The sequence below is a fragment of the Alosa pseudoharengus genome, unplaced genomic scaffold, assembly GCF_046254945.1.
Source record: "Alosa pseudoharengus isolate Yale_2024_CS ecotype anadromous, Long Island Sound unplaced genomic scaffold, YU_APseudo_1.1 YU_APseudo_1.1_scf_5, whole genome shotgun sequence".
In the NCBI taxonomy this organism is placed as follows: Eukaryota; Metazoa; Chordata; class Actinopteri; order Clupeiformes; family Clupeidae; genus Alosa; species Alosa pseudoharengus.
The window spans coordinates 4,864,005-4,888,616 of record NW_027468837.1 but is presented as its reverse complement, the minus strand read 5'-3'; the positions used below and the strand labels follow the sequence as shown (position 1 = coordinate 4,888,616).

At 40.3% G+C, this 24,612-nt stretch overlaps 1 protein-coding gene across 2 annotated transcripts in view; it reads left to right on the top strand.

Annotated features, from left to right (window-relative positions):
* nisch (nischarin) overlaps nt 1–23,556 on the top strand; it is a 51,256-nt gene extending 27,700 nt beyond the window's left edge. For both annotated transcript variants that reach the window (XM_076269088.1, XM_076269087.1), the window contains exons 16-21: nt 11,047–12,375; nt 12,801–12,987; nt 13,356–13,506; nt 13,720–13,848; nt 21,374–21,535; nt 21,986–23,556. In XM_076269088.1, coding sequence (XP_076125203.1) covers nt 11,047–12,375; nt 12,801–12,987; nt 13,356–13,506; nt 13,720–13,848; nt 21,374–21,535; nt 21,986–22,626 — 2,599 coding nt within the window. In that variant the 3' untranslated portion in view covers nt 22,627–23,556. The remainder of the gene's footprint in view (nt 1–11,046; nt 12,376–12,800; nt 12,988–13,355; nt 13,507–13,719; nt 13,849–21,373; nt 21,536–21,985) is intronic.
* The last annotated feature ends 1,056 nt before the right edge of the window (nt 23,557–24,612 follow it).

Here is a 24,612-nt window from a genome sequence, read left to right as displayed (position 1 = left end):
AAGTAGTTAAATTCATATTTAAACAATACAAATAAAAAAACTTCCTAGTTACAAAATCAGATTTTTGGTCATTTAACTCCTCTGTTGCACAACGTCCACATACGTGGACAGTTGGTTTTTAGTGTCTATAAACTATATTTTACATCATATTTCATTTCTAAACACATAGAGTTGTTCAACACACTCTCCTGTACACCATAATATTTTTTTTCACCTGATTTTGCCTTCTTGAGTAGAAACTTTTTACAGATATGCCTGGAGGATTCAGCACATGGCCATTACTGTCAGCCATGTTGAATTGATGATGTCATCAAGCAGTCAATATTCCAAATATAAGATGATACATATTGTTAATATATTGCAATGGATCTATTAAAACTGCCCTCAAGTGGATTGGATTATATCAACATGATAAACAAATAGAAATCAGAGTTAAAGTTACTGTCCACAGATGTGGACATTGCGCATGAAAGGGTTAAAAGTAGACCGTTTAAAAGTTGAAGGTAAATAGTTTAAAAGTTGTTGACAGACTGGAAGTTGAATGAATGTTGATATTCAAATAGTTTAATGGCTGTGCATAGGTAGATATTTGACGATAACTGAAAGTTGGAATGGCTCTAATGTTCGCTAGTAGTTATGCTAAGATTTTTAACTATGCTAACCATGCTACATAGCTAATGTTTTATAGCAGTGCTCGCAATGCTAACCATGCTACTTAGCTAACGTTTTCTAGCAGTTTAATGAATGTTGATATTCAAATAGTTTAATGGCTGTGCATAGGTAGATATTTGACGATAACTGAAAGTTTGAACGGCTCTAATGTTTGCTAGCAGTTATGCTAAGATTTTTAATTCTGTTAACCATGCTACTTAGCTAATGTTTTATAGCAGTGCTAGCATGCTAACCATGTTACTTAGCTAACTTAACTAACATTTTCTAGCAGTTTTATTAAACATGCTAACTATGCTAACAATGTTAGCATGCTAACTATGTTAACCATGTTACTTAGCTAACTTAGCTAATAATTTTAGCAGTTATGCTAACTATGCTAACTAGCATGCTAACTATGTTACTTAGCTAACCTAGCTAATCATTTTAACAGTTTTGTTAAAAATGCTAAGTAGCATATTAACTACGCTAACCATGTTACTTAGTTAACCTAGCTAATCATTTTTAGCAGTTTTGCTAAAAATGCTAACTAGCATGCTAACATGTTAGCATGCTAACTATGCTAACCATGTTACTTAGCTAATCATTTTTAGCAGTTTTGCTAAAAATGCTAACTAGCATGTTAACATGCTAGCATGCTAACTATGCTAACCATGTGACTTAGCTAACTTAGCTAATCATTTTTAGTAATTTTGCTAAAAATGCTAACTAGCATGTTAACATGCTAACTTATTAGCATGCTAACTATGTTAACCATGTGACTTAGCTAATCATTTTTAGCAGTTTTGCTAAAAATGCTAACTAGCATATTAGCATGCTAACTATGCTAACCATGTAACTTAGCTAATCATTTTTAGTAATTTTGTTAAAAATGCTAATTAGCATGTTAACATGCTAGCATGCTAACTTGCTAACATGCTAACTATGCTAACCATGCTAACTAGCTACAGTGGGTAGGAGTCATAGTTGATGACAAGTAACAGTTACAATGGCTGAACAGTTAAAAAGTTCAGTAGTTTAAAGGGTTAAATTGTTGAACAGGATGTGTAGTCTTAATAGGGCCAGTTTGTATGCTTAAAGCCTGAGACTGGCAGTTGAGATCCAGGTGGCCTGAACACCTGCCATAGGATTCTAATTGCTTAATGGCCGTATTATGATGTCATAATCGGCAATGTTAAGTCTATGGGGATTTTTAAAAAGTTTTTCTTTAATAGTTTAAAAAGTATAAAAGTTTCAAAGTTGAAAAGATATAGCAACCCGATCTGTTTGAAGACCTACGTTACAAAGTTTGAATGAAGTTTCTAAGTTAAACTGTTCAAGAGAAATTGCATCTAGAAAAAGTGGTAAGCGGAATAATAATAATAATAAGAAGAAGTTGCCTAGGAAGAACAGTACAATGCATTTTCATGCACTGTAATAAGAAGAAGTTGCCTAGGAAGAACAGTACAGTGCATTTTCATGCACTGTAACTAGTATATCTGTAGTTGGGTCATTCCACGAAAACGTGCCATTTTGCATTCAAAATATCTCATTTTCAAAGTACTGTTTTTAAAATCTTGAAGCACCTATTTTGATGAAGTAGATTCTTACCTCTCAGAAAAACATGCGGTGCCATCTCAGGCTATCTTATTTATTTATTTATTTACTTTAACAAATAGTCAATGGAGGTATGTGTGCTATGTCAACCCTGTTACCAAAAAAAACCATATTATTATAAAATAATGAGTGCTCTTGTAACTATTCATGAATATTATACAAATAATTATGTGTTACATAAATAATTCTGGAGTTGAACACATGAATTATTAGATTTTAGGATTGACAGTAACAGGGTTGACAGTAACAGGGTTGATGAAATATTGTTATCGGCAGCCATTACTAGCCATGTGGTGGACACCAGGACACCACATGGTGTGCATTCAAGAGAGGTTAAAATGCTGTTAAATATTTACATTTAAATTTTCAATCAAATTATTTTTTAATGCATGATTTTGTGGTAACAGGGTTGACAAAACTAGCTTGTCCCCTTCTGTCAGACGGAGCAAAACCGTAATAAAAGTCATTAAAAGAGAACAACACTTTTCTGGTCTTTTCACCATTAACTTCCTGGAAGGCAGGGGATATCACTTCCTGAAAATGATGTAACTTTTGGCACAGTTCATTTTCTCCAAAGGGGTTTTTATCCAAAAGTAACAGGGTTGACGACAACATGGGGACAAATGTAAAATGTTGATTTTTTCATAATTTTAAAAACATTCCAAATAAAATTGTTTAATGATCCATGAACAAACACTTGAGGCTTTTTGTACATGTATTTATTTTTATGATAATTTGACTTTTTTAATCCTAAATAGCCAATGATAGTCATACCGAGGGACAAGCCATTTTTACAGCTTTTGCAATATTCCTAATACGAAAAGTGCTTAAAATCCTTTAAAAAAAAAAATGTATTCTTAAATAGTAAATAATTTATTTTTACCATTATTATATTTCCTAAAATATAAAATAATTATGAAAAAAATATTGTTAATTCAGCTTTGCAAGACACTTTTGTTTGAGGGACATAAAATGGCACGTTTTCGTAGAATGACCCAGTTACAGTCCCTGCATTGTAAAATGTAAGTTAGACGTGCGAGGAGTGAACATTTAGACATAGAGAAAAAGTATCAAACGTAGCTTGTAGGGGTGTGAATCTCTCATGTAAAAGACGATACGATTCGCATCTAGATACATGGGCACGATTCGATACAAGAAAAGATACATGTTTATAAAAAACAATTCAGTACGATTCGATGTGATGCGATTCGATGCAATTCGATGCAGTTCAAGAATGGAAAGCATTCTGAAAGATTTTTTATTATTTGCTCAAGGTGCACATTCATTTTATATTATCAATTATCATGGTCATGGTTGTCAATTAGGCAACAAAATGTGTGAATATGATTATCTAAACTGAGGTTTGTTTCATATACTGTATTGAAATGAAAAAAGAATAGTCTACATTTCAGTCAAGCACAGCAGCCAAATATAACATAAAAATACATTTTTAAAGACTTTACAGATTTTATAGAGTTATATCTGATTGTTTTCATGGAGCTGTAGCCTTGTTGAGGTAAGACAATACCGAAATAAAATAAAACAGTGCTTAAGACACTCTTGGCCTTTTCTCATATAGGCCTAGCCTACCCTACAAGAATAAAATAGGCCTACAAATCAATGAACTCTCTGGGCTTATTTTGTTCCAACAGTAGACCTAATGCAGAAACCTAAAATGCCACAAGTCTGAGTGAATATGAACAAAATCATTGGCTAATCATTTATGCATCGTTTTAGCAGCAAGGGCCAAATTATTATTTAACATTAAGGAAATCCCTTCATCAAAGGTAAGGCTACTCTACAGACTATCGTTGCTGTTTAGGAATGCTATAAGTGCTTAATTTCGCGCTGGATTTCGAAAAACAAAAGCCGACCGAGTGCAAGTTGTCACATGGTTAAGTTGCAATAGATGTATGGGTAATGAGGTCATTTGACAACTTTGGGCAATGAATGTAACCAAAAACGAACTGCATTACCCACAATTCCGTGCCACGTGCAGTTTCAAAACCGGAAGTGGGATGAACGCGCTGCTTGGAACGTAAATGAGTCTGAGCGAGCAGAAAAGGTTGTGCACTGATTCATAACAAGTAAATCGATATAACGGCCGGTTCATTTCAGTTTTTTTCCGATACGGGGCTTCACGTATCGATGTAGCCGTATCTTACATGTTAAAAACGGATACCGATACGTATCGGTTAATCTTTACACCCCTAGTAGCTTGTGCAAAACGTAGCTTGTGCATAAAAGTTAGCTTTTCTTTTACACGTGTGTGAAATCCAATGACTGATTAATGATTAACGAGTTACTAGATTTAGATCACTAAATAGTAGGTTTTAGAAGGCAGGCAGCAACTGATGATTGAAAATGGTTTGATGTAGCTTGATGGAAATAATTGGAAAGTGCAGGTAAAGGGATAAGCAAGCTGACATTGTAATTATAAGGTAGCTTATAAGGCAATAGGGACTAATTATTACACACACACACTCAAACATTTAAGAGTGACCTTTATCTTGTTTAATGATAATACAAATGATGATGATAGTAATAATGTCATCATTATTTTTTGTAATTATTAAGTCTTAGTTCAAAGTTATATTTATAAAGCTTACTAAAGTCTTTTAATACTGGTAACTTTGATTTGGTTGTTGTTATTATGTTTTTGTTCAAAAGACTAAGTTTCATATCTTAAGTTTCCAGTTTTATACATTTTATTTATCAGAACTTTAATATATTTCGATGTTCCTCTGTTCCACTGTGATAATATTATTTAAAAATAAACAAGTTTGTTTTTGAAATGCATTATCATATTATTTTAGTCAATACTCATAAATAACTACAAATAACTAGTTAGGGAAATCTGTTAATGTTTTGTTGCGCGTTTCTGAAAAAAAAAATATATATATCGGCCGATATATCGGAATATCGGATTTTTAAATTAACAAATATTTGTATCGGGGCAATTCCATGCAAAGGTCATCCTTAACATGGAAAAAAAAAGTTGTGCATACGCAAATAGAACTGTTGTTAAAATCTTCATTTAGGTCTATATTTTATTGTTTGTAACTGATCTGATTGAATTTGATGGAGAATTACACTCTTTTTACATCATAAATATGGTGTGCAACCATACAGAAACAACATTTTTTCACATGGTAATATTATACATATTTAAAAAGTGGATAAATGGACCCAAGGTTCAAACAAATTGTGTCATTTGACAAATTCCAGATTGGCAAGGGAATGGTAGAGTAATGTCTATGCTCAGCTTGCCTTTAAGAGCACAACTCCTTACATTTGTAAGGCTTTTGTTTTTAAGTCAGCAAGTTCCATGGCCATGTCACATCCATAACGTTTTATAGGAAAAGTTTATGCTACACATACAGTGTTGATGCGACAATGTCCATAGTGTCTGTGCAAAGCTGATTTATATCAATGTAAAGTGTGATGACCAAATTGTGCACCTTTCTTACTTTTAAAACCTTTAATGGTGCGTTATGGATGTGACGTTATGGATGTTACATAATGTGAATTTACAAGACTGGAGACTTTGTTATACCTCAAAGCCGATAAAACGTCTGTTCTAGTGGCATGTCAGTTTCAACGCATTTCACCTTAGTGTTTAGGCCTACAATTGACATTTCAAAGATTATTAGGTTGATCAAAACCACAAGGAGGCCTTGCCTAACTATTAGCAAAACAACCATAATATTAAAATACCTCCAGTGATTAGCCTAGCCATAGCCTATTTTCAAGTGGCCTAATAACGAAAATCTGAGCGATTATCTTCCTGTAACTGTCATACTGTTGTTGTACAGTAACTGAATTATCGTGTTAGCTGGTGAAGATGGCTGACTTTGCAGCTGGAGTTAACATAGCAACCTTCTGTTGCAGATCTGTTCAGCCTGCTGCTCACGTCTGCTTAACACAGTTTAATTTTAAATGTGACGCAATATGCCAGCATTTGAAGTGTCAGGTCCTCTGTAGCTAATACCCACAGAGTAACATTAGTAACGGCAGCAATAAACTAGATGTACCGCATAGCGGTACAAAATAGGACAGCCTCTCAGTCCTGCATATTCTCTTCGCAAAAATAAATCATGCTTGTCAATTTGTCTCCATCTCTTACTCCTGCAACTCATGTGCATGTAAATGAGTGTGTGCATATGTGAGTTTGCTTTTGTTTATAAGAGTGTGTGTGTGTGTGTGTCTGTGTGTGCATGTGCGTATGCGTGCCTGTGTTTCCATGCGCACATGCGTATGCGTGCCTGTGTGTGTGCGTTTATGTGTCTGCATTCATGTGGGTGGGTGGGTGTTTGTGTGTGTGTGTGTGTCAAAGTCAAAGTCAAAGTCAAAGTCAGCTTTATTGTCAATTTCTTCACATGTTCCAGACATACAAAGAGATCGAAATTACGTTTCTCACTATCCCACGGTGGAGACAAGACATATTTTACCAATTTTAAGTCCACAGACAAACATAACATTCAAGTAAACAAAAAAGTAAGTAAATAAGTAAATAAGAGGGCACATATAATGAAAAAATAAGAGCAGCAAAATTTGGTTGAAATTGTGCATAGACAGTCAATAAAATAAAATACTAGTGCAAAGTCAGGCCAATAAGAGGCTGAGGTAGTTCTGTTTGACCTAAGTAAGAAATAAAGTGGCATAGTGGTGCAAGTTATGTAAGAGCAGCAGAAGTGTTGTGTTTTCAGGACAACAGCAACAAGTTGCAAAGTGTACAAGTGTGCAAGTGGAGTGGTGCAGGCGGCCATTGTGGGTCCAATGTCCAGGATGTTATGTAGCTGAGGGTGGAGGGGGGAGAGGAGGGAGAGAGTTCAGCATCCTAACAGCTTGGTGTATGAAGCTGTTGGTGAGTCTGGTAGTGCGGGAGCGCAGGCTTCTGTACCTCTTCCCAGAGGGCAGTAGATCAAACAGATTGTGAGCGGGGTGACTTGCATCACTCACAATTTTGGTCGCCTTGCGGGTGAGTTGGGTGGTGTAAATGTCCTTCAGGGAGGGGAGTGAAGCACCAATAATCCTTCCAGCTGTGTTCACTATGCGCTGCAGGGCTTTCCTGTTGTATTCAGTGCAGCTTCCGCCCCACACAGCGATACAGCTGGAGAGGATGCTCTCAATGGTGCCTCGGTAGAATGTGGTCATGATGGCTGGTGGAGCACTTGCTCGCCTGAGTTTCCGCAGGAAGTACAGGCGGCGCTGAGCTCTCTTCGCCAGTGATGCTGTGTTGGTGGTCCAGGAGAGGTCTTCACTGATGTGCACCCCCAGGAATTTGGTGCTGCTCGCTCTCTCCACCACAGCACCGTCGATGGTCAGTGGCAGGTGTTGGGTGTGACCTCTCCGGAAGTCAACAACAATCTCTTTGGTCTTGCTGACGTTCAGCAGGAGGTTGTTGTCCCTGCACCACGTGGTCAGATGGTCGACCTCCAACCTGTATTGAGTCTCGTCGCCCTTGGTGATGAGACCCACCAGAGTTGTGTCGTCAGCAAATTTCACTATGTGATTGTTGCTGTAGGTTGCAGTGCAGTCATGTGTCAGCAGGGTGAAGAGCAGTGGACTGAGCACGCAGCCTTGGGGGGCCCCTGTGCTCAGTGTGATGCTGCTTGAGGTATTGTTGCCAACACGTACTACTTGAGGCCTCTGACAGAGGAAGTCCAGTAGCCAGTTGCAGAGGTAGGTACTGAGTCCCAGTTTGTCAAGTTTGCAGATGAGTTGTTGTGGTATTATGGTGTTGAATGCAGAACTGAAGTCTATAAACAGCAATCTCACATATGAGTCTCTTTTTTCCAGGTGGGTGAGGGCTGGGTGGAGGGCAGAGCAGATTGCATCCTCTGTAGACCGTTTGGCTCGGTATGCAAACTGGAAGGGGTCCAGGGTGGGGGGGAGAATGGATTTGATATGTGACATGACAAGCCGCTCAAAGCACTTCATGATGATGGGTGTCAGTGCCACAGGGCGGTAGTCATTGAAGCAGGATGGAGCAGTTTTCTTCGGCACAGGTATGATGGTGGCAGCTTTGAAACAAGATGGGACGATGGCTTGCTTCAGGGAAGTGTTAAAGATGTCTGTGAAGACATCCTTAAGCTCCCCTGCGCAGTCCTTCAGCGCACGACCAGGGATGTTGTCTGGACCTGTTGCCTTACGGGTGTTGATAGCAGCAAGTGTCCTCTTCACGCTGTCGGCAGAGAGGCACAGGGGCTGCTCATGTAGAGGGGGATGGGTCTTCTTGTGTGTGCTTGCCTGTCTGAATGTGTTTATGTGTGTGTGTGCTTGCCTGTCTGTATGTGTGCGACTGTGCGTGCGTGCGTGTGTGCGTGTGTGCACGTGCGCGTGCATGTACTTTATGTGTGCAAATCACAAATGAGTGGGTATGGGTTAGGTTGATGTGGGCTCTTGAGACTAACATACCATAAATATTTTGTCATCTTGGGTGCAACGGTTCAGGTAGGGCTAGTTATAGGGCTAGGTATATACATGTTCCCTGGTGTTTCAGTTGATGACGGTAAAAAAATATATGTATATATATTTTATATTTTAAATGACTTATTGTCCTGATTCTTCCTGTGGATCTTAGTGGGCACTGAGGAAGCAATAATTTCATCGCTAGTTTTTCATGATTACTTGTTCAATTGTTTCATATCAAAATTCACTACTTAATTATGTGTTTTATGTAGTTTGTCGAGGACTGGTTCAGACACGTCACATCCATAACGTGAAACCGTCACATCCATAACGCCAGTTTTTCCTACATAATGCATTACAAAAATGACGCATAGTTTCAAAAACACACTTTTTGTGTTCATTCAAGTCTCCTTCATGCTACATATATCATAGTTTCGGCAGTTTCCTTCAAAATTCACAGAGTTTGTAGAATACCTGTAATCTCTCACAAAAGTGTGTCCATTTCATGTCACATCCATAACGCTGATATAATGCCTTGTATTCTTAGGATGAAATTGATTATATGAAATTTGAGTATTTCTCAGTATTCAGAGGACATAGGTTACATTAAAAGTTATGCAAATTAATTCACTGATACTAATTTTGCCCCCACTCTAAGGCATTTTGTTTACCAATATGAGTCCAATTGTCACATCCATAACACTGGAACTGCCCATCGGTATCGGCCTTCAAAATCCTTTATCGGTCGGGCTGTAGTCTAAAGGCAGTCCAAAGTAGCCTGGGCTATTCGAAATGTCAGTTTAGTACAAATTATTTTTTATGTCGTTTTTAGCCACTGCATAGGCTGCCCGCCGTGTGAGTTGCCGTGTTGTTGCAGAATCCGCAGAATCATTTTATGCAAGCAAACCACATACAGAGGCATTCTATATTGTTGAGGTCAGACATGATAATCATCCAAACACCTTATATCTTGACTTTCTACCCGTGTTGTGCTACACTGATTCAGTGCTGCCTTTCTCTGGTCCTGTGCTGTGCTGTAAGAGGGGGAGTGGTCAGGGGCTAGAACGGCAAAACCAATGTGTGCTTCTTGGACAGAATGGACAGAAGTCCAATTTACAGAAATGAAAGAAAATACATTTTCTGAAAAAAGACAATAGGCTACTTTTATTTGTTACTTAGTGGTCAGTAATGGTAATAATAAACTAACGAAATCTGCTGAAGTAGCCTAAAGCATGTAGGCTAATGATTCCTAAAACATACCAAACGAAGTCCATTCTGTGGCTATTGAAATTTGGGTACTATCGTGTTAACTGTAACCCACCCTCTGAAGCCTTTTGTGACACATAGAAAGACTACTACTTTTTAATGAACCTGACGTGTTCTTCATTCTCTGATTCTAAAAATTTTATTTTTGAGTAATTAAAACCTAATACAAAGTGGTTTTGAGCCATTTTAAATCGCTGAGCTGCAGCGTCGTGCGTAGACTGCGCTCCTCCGTCTAATGACAGCCAGGGCGTATACATTTATTCTACGGCTGCAAACGGGATTCACTCGCAGTTAACCAAATATTTCTTTATTAGGGCAGGGCAGGCATATTTCTGGCTATTAAATTATTTCTAAACCAGTCTGCTAAAGTCTGTAGTGAAGTCTGTGTAGGGTTTTCCAGGCTCCATTTCTTTTTAAGAGAGACACCCTGCTAACAAGAGCCATCTGGTGGTTGTTTGGGTTGTTGCAGGGTCGTTGCAGCGTCACTGGAGAAATACAAATTAAAGTCGCGTGAAGCCGGCCAATTTGAAGTAATGCCCACTGTATGTGACACTGCAAAAAACAATTCTCTGTAGTTTTCCCATCTCAAATGCAGTTTTTCTTATTGACTGCCTTTGTTTTCTCCATTTTGAGTGCCAAGAAATACATTTCCTTGTTAGTTTTCCTCAGTTTGTTTCTGAAGATGTAGGTCTATTCCATATGCAGTTCCTTTGCAAACATCTAGGGTGATATAGCCTTACTCAGAGTAAGTCGTTATGGCTCACTGAACCTTAAATTCAGGGTTTATGTCAGACTAGGTTAACTGCGCTTTCTGAAATATGGCACTGACTTTTTAACAGGAATCAGAATCATGTCCTGCGTCTTAAAGTGTTAAGGTCCTCCTTAGATTAGAGATTCCAATGTGATGGCTCTTGATTGGAAAGGATTATGTTGAGCTGTGTAAAGTCATATCTTATTTTAGGATCCCTTAATATCACTGATGACTTTTCCAAGAATATCTTGTTCACAAGTGGAGAGTTTTAACTGAAGGTGTAGTTTATAAACTGTAAAGAGATGTTGAAGGGCACTTCTGTGATTCTAATGCTTCCATTCCTTTATCAGCTGCTGCTGCTGTGCAGAAGACCTTAACCTTTGGACAGACAGACAGCAGACCCCTGTGTTGCCTTGCTGGCTCCTGTCCTACACAACTGCTATCCCAGAGTTCAGTGAGCAGTTGTCTGCTCTCATCAGCAAGGTCGCACAGGAGAATGACCGAGACTCCACTGTCCCTGGAGAGGCCCTAAATTCTGAACCCACTAACCAGGGAGCAGGCCAGTACTCAGGAGATGGCTACTTTGAGATGGGGCCAGACTGCAGTGAGGATGGTTCTGCGCTGTCATCCTCCCCTTCTTCTCCATTACAGGCTGAGGAACAGGGGCCTGTGGATAGAGAGGCCAACCAACACATCAGTAAAATGTTGTGGGCACACTGCGTACGGGTGGGAAAAGGTGTGAGTCAACAAGCCTGCTGTCTTGTTCTGACAGAGCGTCTATTGACTGTTTTATGCATCCGCCGTGCTGAGCAGCCAGCCACTGTGACTGAGTTGCTGGAGGGCCTTGAGGTGGAAATGGTTGTGCCATACTCGAATGTGGAAGCGCTGTGGTTCTGTGTCCCCGATACCTGCCTTTCACTCAGGTTGAGCTCTAATGCCACCCGCTGGCACTTCTTTGCAGATAGTGGGGGCTTGAAGGAGGTACACACGCAGATGGGTGCTCTGCTCAAGAGCCTGGCAAAGCTAGAGCAGAATGCGCCCAGCAGGCCGGTGTCTGTGACCCAGCTTCTCTGGCAGCATCTCCACTCCTGGGAATGGGAGGAAAGTGACGGGGCAGTTAAGGTAGGTCATGCCGCTCATCTGCTGGACCCTCATGGCCCGGAGAGCCAACCACGACCCCATGCTGACTTTCTCTCACACTGGTGTCCGTCTAAGTCTGTGGAGACTACTGATGGAGTGGAAGAGGGCTTAGCCTCAGTGCCTTGCATCCTCTTCCTCACACCCCGTCATCTGTGTGTGCTGAAGGTGGACTTCCTGTCTCTGGTAGAGCATGATGGGCCTGAGGGCCAGGGTACACGTCTCTGCTCACGGCTTACCCGGGTGCCCCTGGCCGCAGTGCTGCTGAGTCCCAGACAAGGCTGCCCTGGCCATAACTCGCTAGCGGTGCACTGCTTCCATGACGGACACATTCTGAAGCTTATGGCTGGCTCCCAGCAGCTCACAACAGTCTTCATCCTTCCCCAAGACAAATTCCTGTTCTTGCGGCAGTTCAGCCAGTACCGTACTGGTTTGAAGGACATTAAGACCGTGGCTTTCCTCCAGAGCAAGAGCTACTGCCACAGGAGGTCTGGTCATCGCTCACCACCCACCAAAGTCCCCCAAAAAGGGTACAGGAGCAGGTGAGCAAAAGGCACTGCTGACAGACAGCTACCTAAATGTAAGATGTACACACAAATTGATCTGCACACCAGATAGCGCCCATTCATAATCTTTTTTCATTGTGTGACATTTCAAGCTTGGGGAGCTATCTGTTGTGCGGATCTCTTTTCCTCTTGTGATACTTTCATACTGGATCCTGCACCCATCCAACTTTGGCCTGGGATGTGCGTGCCTTACACTTTTACCACACAATTTTTGATGAAATCATCTATATTCATTTTGAAATTGAAGTTTAAGTGACATTTTAGAAGACTAGTCATGATGAGACCTGTGTGTATGATAACTAGATCTTTCAACATACCTGGCCTTCAAAGTCAAACATGTAACATAATTTGATCACAGTATTGCTCTAGATATTTTACTCACTCTTTTAATTCTTCCTCAGTGGTGTTCAAGGAATACAGAAGCCTCTTCTGACCCTCTCAGTGCACTACCCTTCTGAGGCACTCATACTGAAACTCTCTGAGGAGAATCAGTGTCCACCACACCTGAACCTGTCCCCCTCTCTCCACTACCTCTCCAGTCTGAGGGGAGATGAGCTGGTTGAATTCTTCCATAGCAGTATTGCTGAGGTAACACCTAAAACTAAGTCAACAGCCTCTTTACATCACTCATTTGACTGACAAGTGGTTTAATCTAAATAGTGGGTGGTTAATTAATATGCTTAATTAAATTCTTCTCATATCATGTACTTTGAAAATACTTCAGCTTTCAATAAGCAAAAATTCAGCAAAAAAAAGTTTACAAATACCTTTAAAATTCTATGCAAAGGTTTTATAATTCGGTCACTTGTATAAATTTAGTTATTTTATTTCTAGTCCACTGAATCTTCAGTGTTGTAAGTCGTGAATGCTCAAACTTATCCTTTTTATTATCCTTTCATATTGACTATTGATGCAGTTTTATGGCTGTTGAAGCTGACCAGATTTTTTCCATTTAGGTAGAGAATGAGGAGCTAAAGCACATTATTTGGTCCTCCGTGCTGTTCTACAAGTCCCCTGAAATGGAGATGACTGCTTGTATCATGTTATCTACCAAAGCCCTCTATTTCATACTTGATGATACAGCCTCCACTCTAAGTGACCAAGCACGTAAGATACAGTTGTTGTGCATCATACCATACAAAAACAGTTGTTTGTTTGTAGGGATCTAGTATAAAGTCACTTTTTCAATGCCACTATGTCATGTCAGCATAGGCAGCTATGATTAAAATGTTGATGTGCAAATACTCCTATCTACATTTTCCATAGCTTTTCCTCAAGTCTATCTCACTGTTCATTCATGTGGCGGTTTCTCGTCTCCAGATATATGGAGCTGGCAACCTTCTGAGATTGCAGAAACAGATTTCATCATCTCTTACTGCTTTGCCATGAACCTCAATGATCTGCACAGCATTAATGTGGGCCTATTTGACCAGTACTTCAGAGTGGTGGGTAAGTCACTTGATTAATAGTTCTGTTATATGGACAACTGCACATCATTAGCTACCTCTTTAGAAAGTTTTAATGTAGACCATTAATGCCACTCACAGTTTTACATGGAAAATAGTTTTCTGAAGAAACAAAAAACAGGATTCCCATGGTCATGGAATTGTAAAATCCAATTTTCCAGGTCTGAAGAAATCATGCAATTCAGTAAATCCATTGAAAGTCATGAAATGTAATTTTGTCATACCAAAGACGATAGCATAGGACTATATCATGACACAGAATTTGATCGCTTCCTTCCTAGATATATAATGGTGGAGAAGAAAACACATTTTATCCAATCTCAATATTTAAAGCAGGGCTTTGAACCAGATTTTTTTGCCAATTGGTTCGTTCTGAACAGAAACAGTATTTTAACGTTTCCGGTTTTGGTTCCCACCCTAAAATTGACGTTCCCGAACCGGTTAGAACAAAAAAATATTGTTCCAGAACCGGTTAATAACGTTCCATGTCAGCTGTCGGAAAAAAATATACATATGCTTTCAAAACGACTATTAATAGTCACAATATTGTCTTTTAGACTCTATCCTACAGCAAACAAACACTAGGCCTTTGCTTTATACAAGCTGCACCAGTGTCTTCCTATAGCCTTTAGCCTGAATAGTTTCCTGGTCAAACAAAAAAGTATATTTTTGGTGGGTACTGTAATATTGGATTCTTGGATGCCTTCCCATTGTCTAAATGCCAAAATGAGGACTATTATGTTTATCCAAATAAATTAAAGCTGTAGCCTTAATGTTAATGCTAGGTTTTTCCAACAATGTTCGTCACGGCCTAGTAAAAAGAGAAAACAGGTGAAATGAAATCATTGAGATTTGGAGACTTAATAGGCCTTTTGATTGCCTGCTAGTGGCAAGCTCTGTCTGTCTGGTGGTGGTGACAGGTGGTGACCCTCACCATTTCACTGAAGACACAAAACTTTCCCAGGAACAAAAAAAGAACCGGTATTAACCGGTTACCACTATTTTAAAAAATCTTTTCTGTTCCGGAACATAAAATAATGATAACGTTTCTGGTTTCGTTTCTGTTCCTAGCAAAATGGCAAAAGTTTCTGGTTTTCATTTTCGTTTCATGATCCGGGTTAAAGCCTTGATTTAAAGGCATCCTATGCACGTGTCTACCTTAAACATAAAAGCTTTTAAGTAATTTTCATGGGAAACTAAATTGTTATATGGAGAATGAGGCCGCTTCTCAGCCGTACCCTTCACATCTACGGCAAACTCGCTCTCCCCCTACGAGAAGAACCACAAATTGCTTCACAGCAATTGTGCAATAGCCTACTAGTTGCATCTAATAGTGTAATGTTACATTGTCACATCGTCTTCAGAGATTATCTTTACAAAACTAATTCACATGTGTGAATTAGTGTGAAGGGCAAGGCTTTGAACCGGTTCACGGAACGAAAACGAAAACCAGAAACTTTTGATGTTTTGCTAGGAACAGAAACGAAACCAGAATCTTTAAAAAAATGTATGTTCCGGAACAGAATCGTTTATCTAAAATAATGGTAACCGGTTAATACCGTTATTTTTTTCGTTCTTTTACAAGATTTCTGTGCAATTTAGATAGCCTGGGAATACCCATACAAACCTTTGGCAAATTTGGGATTTGCTCTGCAGGTCCGTCTGGCCAAGAGGTCCATTTTCAATGTCCCTAAAACATGGGCACACAAATACAGTTACTGATTTGGCATGGACGTGTATGTAAACAAGTGCATTTTATGCTACCTTATCAGATCTAATATTGGACCTTTATTTTGGTAGACTTTATACCACCCTATAACACCCAAGTGATGGCATCTTACCAAACATAAATTATCACATTCATCTAATATTTCCTAATGATCCTTTAGCTGCCTTCCCCATATGCAAGCCATCAAAAAAAAACTTGTCTCTGTAGGCAGCCTAGTCTCCAAGATCTGTACACAAAATCAATTTTTGCCAACCACTCAACAAGTGTTGCCAACCTCTCAAAGGCAAAATAAAGTGTTCCAACAAATAATCAACGAGATGCACGTTTAGGAGAGTTTCAATTGCACGGGAGGGAGGGGGAGGGAGTAGCGAGCTAGCTCTCTGTTTTGTTTGAACATCAACAGAAGTGACGTTACCCCGCCATACAATGGACATAAACTGGCTGATAAAATACAAAAAGCTACCCCAAATACAATGCTATCACATCACATCTAATTAATCTAGGGTGAAATACCTTGTCAAAAATCACTGAGACTTATTCCCCTCAAATGGTACCGATAGACCAAAATTAGGGGGTCTGGAGAAACCTAATACTAGCAAATAGCCTACCTTTAAATAAGTCATGCCATGCACTTTGACATTTAATTTCAATTCAATTTATAAAATTCCCTTTTGTAAACTCTGCAAGGTTTTTTTCATTGAAAAAATCCATTGGCTCATTTTCAAATGTCATGATTTTGCAACTGCTTTTATTTTGATTTATAGCTCTATCTAGGGGTGGGCGATATATATTGTCTGCGATAATATCGTGATTGTTGTTTTAACGATGTGCAAATTGACATTATCGAGTTTTTAAATTACTTATGGGGAAAAAACACTCGAAATCACGCACTGAAGACATACATTCCCAGGAGGTAGGCTATGCAGGAGAAGTGCAGCAGAGCAAGTGTCACGTGATCACTAGTGGGTCACAACGTTGTCCCACGCAGCCTAATGTTTATTTTGTGCAGAGAGAGTAGCCTACTTGGGATTTTATGCGGCTACTTCTGTTCAAGTAGCATTGATGAGACAGTGACGTTTTTTCCTACACGGTATTATATGGAGAGAAAACATTAGCCTTTGAGTATTTTAATAGTCAGTTGTAAACAAATAACTATTCTCATGTAACTCTTTTGTAAATGGACTGAAGTTCGCTCTAAATATCTATTAACCGTTAGCATCTCTATGGGATTTCTCATATACATTAGCCATAAGCTAACGCATTAGTTTCTATTCTGTAACTTGGAATGCTAGCCTACGTGATTGCTCTAAAACAAAACATAGAACGAAATAACTGAGATGTAGGCTACTCTGTTGGTCTGCTCTTAGTTTTACAGTGAATAAAGGTTTGAAAGGAACTTCAGCTTCAGACTTTCTCTTGGGAAACTGTTAGGCCTATTCAACTTCTCTAATGTAGCTGGCTAGACCATGTCATTGCCACACACAAGTGGGGGCAGAATTGGAAATGTGTCATAGAGTGACAATGCATTGGTGGTTGATTTGGTTAAAAAGTCACAGGTTAGGTTATGGGTTATTATTGTAATGATGCTATTCATAAATAATGAGCTGTAAAGTAACTCAGACTTTAACAAAAACAATTGTTTAAAGAATATCGACTAATTATCGTTATCATCAAAATCACAAAAAATATCGAGATTATTTTTTGTCTATATCGCCCACCCCTAGCTCTATCTCATTGATTCAGATTGCTATTTGCAGTTTAATGTTAACAGGGTAGGTAGCATAATAAATGAACGCAGTAATTTTCAAGGGAATGATCTACCTTGACAAGCTTTGTACATTCCCTAGTCACATTGACATATCTTATTTCAAAGCCAACAAGAAAACATGGTTTCCTGTAGCATGACTTTAAGAGACCTAATTCCTGCAGAACCAAGGCAACTCAGGTGCAGAAACAAAAGGAAAACAATGAACTTGCAAAGGGGTATGTCACACAGATACTCCTAAACTGCTCCTAAACATAACTTTGTCGTACAGCCCTTAGTGTGCCAGAAAACTCTTGTTTGTTAATCTAGTTAGCATGTAACATGCAGTACTCATAGTATGTTAAACTAGACAATTTATTTCAGAATAAAGGTGACCGGTTGTTTATGTAGCAACTATCATGCTTATGTTACTATTATGATACAAGGATACAAGGAAGTTTATTGTCACATGCATATAGTTACTGGAAGTAAGAAATGCAGTGAAATTATGTCTGGTGTCAGCCTATTTGTGCATTTATGGGGGGGGGGGGGGGTAAAAAGTGCAGTAGAAGAGGGGTTTAGTAGATTAACTGGCAAGGGCTGCATAAGAAAGGTGGGGGAGGATTGGGATTGGGGGGGGGGGGGCACCAACAAGGTGCACCCAAGAGCAACAGGGGCAATGAAAAACTCCCTTACACCAAGCATGAAACCTTGGGCAGATCCACGGCTCAAGGGGCTAGGCAATCAAGGACATGGGTAGATGGATGGAGGAGAATGTGGAGATGTGCAAAAGTTGGAGAAAGTCAGATGTGTGTGTGTGTGTGTGTGTTTTGACGTGTGATGAAATACGAATATAAATAAAAGGTCTGTAGCATAGGGAGAGGGATGTAAAAGTGCTAAAAGTCATGTAGGTGTGTGTGTGGGGGGGGGGGGGGGGCGGGGGTCATGAGTGCTGAGGAGTGAATGAGTGCAAAGTCAGTATAGTGTGAGTTCAGAGTTGGGAAATGTTTGAGAGTGCTGAGGAGTGAATGTGTGCAAAGTCAGTATAGTGTGAGTTCAGAGTTCGGATGGCCTGGGGATAAAAACTCCTGAGTCTCTCAGTTCTGGCTTTGTGACTACATAGGCATCTTCTTGATTTCAGCGGTAGGAATAATCCATTGTTAGGATGAGAAGAGTCCTTCAGGATCTTTTGGGCTCTTAGGAGTACATTTCTGGAATAGATATCTTGTAGAGCAGGGAGTTGAGTTCTTATAGTACGTTCAGCTGAGTGCACTACTCTGCAGAGTACTACAAACTCTAACTGTGGAGTTCCCATACCAGGTGATGATGCTACCAGTTAGAACACTCTCAACCGCTGAAGTGTAGAAGGCCTTCATGATGGATGTAGAAACTTTGAATTTCCTTAGCTGACGAAGGAAGTAGAGTCGTTGTCTGGACTTCTTCAGAACATATTGAGTGTTAACAGTCCATGTTAAGTCTTCAGTAATGTGGACACCAAGGTATTTAAAACTTGTGACTCTCTCTACAGGTTGCCCACTGATCATTAGTGGGGTGTAACTGTAGTTCTGCTGCTGCCTTCTGTAATCCACTACCATTTCCTTGGTTTTATTGACATTCAGTGTCAAGCTGTTAGATTGACACCACAGTGCCACCTAATCAACCTGATCCAAGTAGAGCTGTTCATTGTTGTTACTAATCAGGCCCAAAATCACTGTGTCATCTGCAAACTTGATGATGGAGGTATGACTACTGTTGGCTTTGCAGTCATGTGTGTAGATGTTGTACAGCAGTGGACTCAAAACACAGCCTTGGTGAGCACCAGTGCTGATGGTTAATGTGTCAGATGTCAGACCCCCCACTCTAACCACTTGTGAACGGTTGGTGAGAAAGTCAAATATCCAGTGACACAGGGTGGTGTTCAGTCCTAAGGCCTTCATCTTTGTGACCAAGGTGAGAGGTACTATCGTGTTGAATGCTGAACTAAAGTCAATGAACAGCATCCTCACATAATTCCCATTCCCCTCCTCCAGGTGAGTTAAGGTGGTGTGCATGAGGTTTGAGATGGCATCCTCTGTAGACCTGTTGGCTCTGTAAGCAAATTGGAGGGGGTCGAAGGAGGCAGGGAGGGATGAGCAGATAATGTTTTTCACAAGCTTCTCAAAACACTTCATCACTGTAGACGTCAGGGCTACTGGGCGGTAGTCATTCAGACATGATGGACTTTTGTTTTTCGGTACTGGAACAATAACAGACTGCTTGAGGCAAGTAGGAACTGTCTCTTGAGCCAATGATGTGTTAAAGATATAAGTGAACACAGGAGCTAACTGAGCAGCGCAGGATTTCAAAACCCTGTTAGAAATTCCATCCGGTCCAGCAGCTTTTCTACAATTAACCCTCCTAAAGGCATTGCTCACATCAACCTCAGAGACACAGAAAGGTGCATCCTCATTTGCTTCACATGCTGCAGCTAGTGCAAGATAGTCTGTGTTTTTCATGTCAAAGCGAACATAAAAAGCATAAAGTTCATCAGGGAGGGCTTTACTCACATTCATCATAGGAGGGGACTTTCTTTCAAAGCCAGTGATGGTTCGGAGTCCTTTCCACACTCGTGCTGGATCACCCTCCAGCTTCAACTTTGTCTCTATAGCGCCGCTTAGCATCTTTAATAGCTCTACGTAAACTATAAGATGCTGCTTTGTAATCCGTCATATCCCCTGAAATAAGCCCAGCATTATAAGTGATGGTGCGTGTCTTTAATGCCGTTCTCACTTCTCTTTCCACCCATGGCTTCTGGTTAGGGAAGCTTCGGATCTTTACAGTTGGGATGATGGAATCAGTTAGCATATTGATGTAACTCAATGATACTTCTGTAAACTCATTGATGTCAGCAGAGTTCGTCTTGAACATCTCCCAGTCAACGTTGCTAAGGGCGTCCTGTAGCCTGGCTTCCGATTGGTCAGTCCAGCGCTTGACCTCCTTCGTCACTGGGGGGTCCCTCTGACTTCTCTGTTTGTACATAGGCAGTAGGAAAACAGCGGCATGATCTGATTTTCCGAAAGCTGGTAGAGACTTAGCTTTGTAACTGTTCTTGAAATGTGTGTAGCAGTGATCCAGTGTGTTGTCACCACGTGTAGGGAAGTGAATGTGTTGAATAAATTCAGGCATTGACCGGTTCAGATGTACTTCATTGAAATCACCGGCCACAATAAGCGCAGCTTCAGGGTGCGTGTGTTGTCTATTTAACATTTCATCTGTGTTGGCTTGTGGAGGAATGTAGACAGCGTTGAATATTACCGAAGTAAACTCACGGGGCATGTAGAAGGGTCGACAGACGATCGCTAGATGTTCTAGATGAGGCGAGCAGGACTTTGAGAGAACGGTGACATTTCTAGGATCACACCACTTGCTGTTCGTCATGATGCAAACACCACCACCTTTCGATTTTCCAGATTCCTCAGTCCTGTCAGAGCGAGCAGCAGAGAAAAACTCCACCGGAGTGATGGCACAGTCCGGTACAAGTTCAGTTAGCCATTTCTCAGTAAAGCATAAAATGTTACAGTCCCTGATGTCTCTTTGAAACTGTATCCTCGCTCTTAGTTCATCCATCTTGTTCACAAGAGACTGGACATTGGCTAGGAGAATGCTAGGCAGTGGAGGCCTATGAGCTCTATTCCTCAATCTGTTACGGGCCCCGGCTCGTTTTCCTCTGTGTTTTTTCCTTCTGCGCCGAGATGCGTCTCCATGGTTCTCAGAAAATCTCAGTCGGCCAGGTAGAATCGTCGATTAAAACATCCCGAAACAAAAAAAGGCAATTCATTTCCGATGTTTCTGAGTGTAACGCCATCATACATAATCAGTGCAGTGGAAAAGTGCAAAAAATTAGGGGTTAATAAAAGGTAAAAGAGTAAATATAAGCACAAATTAGGTGGAGCAACCAAAAAGGCATCCGAACGCGGCGGCGCCATGGCAACGAACACATGATTATGCTTATGTGTTTTGTGACACCTTTTCTTTCTTTTTTTTGTGGTGAAACAGGTCAGTCAGCAGACCACATCATCAGCTGTCTGAGCAGAGACAGCTATGGGACCCATCGTTTCCTGCAGCAGCTCATGACTGTGCTCTCACTGTTGGAGAAGGTGCCCTCTCCTGAGCCTTCTGAGCAGGATTTCTATGCACAATTCGGCAACAAAAGCACAGGTACAGTTAAAGACAATTAAGTTAAAAGGTGCTATGTGGAGTTTTTGTAGTTTAAAACATCCAGAAATTACCTAGAAATAGCAACAGTTTGGATGTTATCAGAAAAATACCTGTGCTCTGTATTGTCCAGATATCCACTGAAGTTGGCATGCAAATCCCAGTGCTGTCCCCAGTTTTCTTGTAACACCACTTGTGCATGTGCTATGTTGCTTCGTTTAAGACAACTTAAAGCCTACAGATATCAACATAGCTCCTTTTAAATCTCGTGTTTATAATTATTGTCAGGGTTCCTGGATAAATTATTCAAAGTCTACTGTCGTAAATGGACTTTTTCAGACTGAAATTTATCTGGGCAGGACAGTTTATTTCTGTATTTCCAATCTTTTACGGCTGTACAGTCATACAGTGTAGTGTTATGGACAGGATTGACTGTGCTGTTTTGTCTTACAGGTAAAATGGAAAACTATGAACTGGTCCACTCCAGTAAGGTTAAATTTGTTTACCCTAGTGAGGAGGAGATAGGTGACCTGACCTTTGTTGTGGCAGAACGGAAAGGTCCACAGGGTTCGCCCCCTCGTTCCTTTCACATTCTACTATACCTATTGGTATTTGAAGTTCAGCTCCAAGGACCCTCACAGCCCCCCCAGCCTCTCCTGTTGCCTAAGACGCTTATCTTGACTGCAACTGATATTTTCTTGCTGGAGGAAGACCACATCAGTTACCCACTGCCTCACTTTGCCAAGGAGCCACCACAACGTGAACGATACCGGTTGGCCGATGCACGGCGCATTCGTGACTTGGACCGTGTGCTTATGGGATACCAGACTTACCCCCAGGCACTCACGTTGGTGTTCGATGATGTGCCTGCAGGGCCTGACCTGCTGTGCCACCTCACCATGGACCACTTCTCTGAGCAGCCTGCTGCAGAGGGAGCAGTACGGACAACGATTGCTGTAGGACCAGATGATGGAGAGGTGCAGTGGTGTGTGTTTGTGCCAGCGCCAGACAGCCGAGAGAGGCTGATCTCGTTGCTGGCTCGCCAGTGGGAGGCACTGTGCAGCAGAGAGCTGCCAGTGGAACTGACTGGCTGAGCTGGTAGCTGATTGCTACAGAACTGTTACTGCAGAACATTGAGGGATCCAAGTGCAAAGTGGACTGTGTTGGAGATGCTGTACCCAAGTACCCTAAAAAATAAGCAGATGCGTGTTCTTAAGCAGAGCAGATTCCACAGATATCAGTGTCCTACCCTTTCTCAAGCATCCCCATCACCACACCTGTACAAAAGACTATTTTCACTCTCACCTCTTTCCTTGATACCATTTGTATCACAAAAGAGTCCACCAGGGTCAATTTTTGTCGTTGTTGTCTTTGGCTTCTTGCACCGCTTCATTTTCTTCTTCTCTGCTTTCTGGTTAAGCAAATCATCAGAATCAGTATAATATAGTAATGATGCTAAGATGTGTTCTCTCTTTGTGTGTGTGTGCGTGCGCGCGTGTGTGTGTATGCATGAGAGAGGGATGGAAATTTCTATAAATCAGTATTATATTTTATTCCAAAGTGAATTTTTGGACATAAGCAATGGTTTATGTAAGTTCTAATGAAGTATTGTGTATGATATATAATTTGAAGTGTTTTATTAGTTCTGGTATTATAAATGCAGACACTGTACATCTGTACAGTTTTTTTTTTTATAGTTATGTTTTAATCTCCTCAGTGGTTTACAAAAACAATGTGTCTTATTTTCCAGGGCTGTGATGGTGGACACATTCCCCATTTACTTTAGGAATTTTTAATTATGCACTTTAAACTGTATATAACTTAACCATCACAGAAAAAATTGTGACATCCCTCTTCCTATACATAGTTCATTTGTTTATGAGCATTCACCTTTGAAGATCTGTTTCCATTGCTTTTCTATATTTTGTCATAAGCTAAAGGGATTTTCACACTGTCCTTACACATACTTTTTGCTGTCCCTGTTTTATACCTAAAAGTATGTGAATAAATGTGTTGAAGGAAAACCACTTGACATTTTTATTTCCTACAATAAACTTTTAAGTATAATTCTGACATTTTTTGATCTGGGGCCCTATTGTTAGATGACTATAAGTACTTTTATTTGGGACAAAGACGGTGAAGATCCATTCATTAAACTAGCTAGCCTGCCAATACCGGCAATTAATTCATAAGGCAGCAGATGGCTAACATCACAGTTGACTGCTTTTTTCGCCACTGACGAGGCACAGCATGTCATTACAAGTGTGCGTCACCACTCTATGTATCTTGCTAATGCTCCGTCCTTGTCCTAGTCCTTGCTCAAATAACTTGAGCCACTTAGGGCTCTGTCTTGGCTATCTAAAACTCAGCACAAAGCGTATTGGGTCATTCCACGTCAATTCAACCAGGGCCCACGCACTTAAGTCTCAAAAAATTCTGAAAACATTACCAGGTGTACCTATGTTATCCAGGAGACACACTGTAAAATTACTTTTATGTAAGATCAATACTTTCCAAGATAGAGCCAGTTTTATGGGGGAAGGGGGGTGTCGATTTTGTTCGGCCTCTTTTTTTTGTCAAAGTTCACAAGCCCATAGTGCAAGAACTAAACTAAATGTAGGAGGCTCAAATTTTGCATGCTGGTATAAATAGGCATAGTATATAGCGAAATCGTCACGTTTGGTCTGGATTATCCTTCATGGTGATCAATTCAACTGTAAAACTAATAACGTTCATTTTCAGGGTATGTGACCGCTATATATGTAGAAATGTTTTTATTTTTTGCATTAGGTCTGGTGTAGAACAAGTTACATTGGAGAAATTCTCGCGATATTCACAGATAACTGTGTACGGCCTACCTCTTTTTGGAGGGCCCAATGCAGCAGGTGGGCAAAAGATCAAAGTGTCCTGGAAATCGTTGACTAAAATTCATTGAAGGAAAAAAAAAAAAATCCGAAAAAAAAACTCTGACTAAACCTATATGACCGCCACTTTGTTAGCGCGCCGGTCATAATAGTACAAGTCAAAGACCACTGCAGCAACTTCTTTTCAATGCCTGACATTCAAAGCCCTTTTGCTGA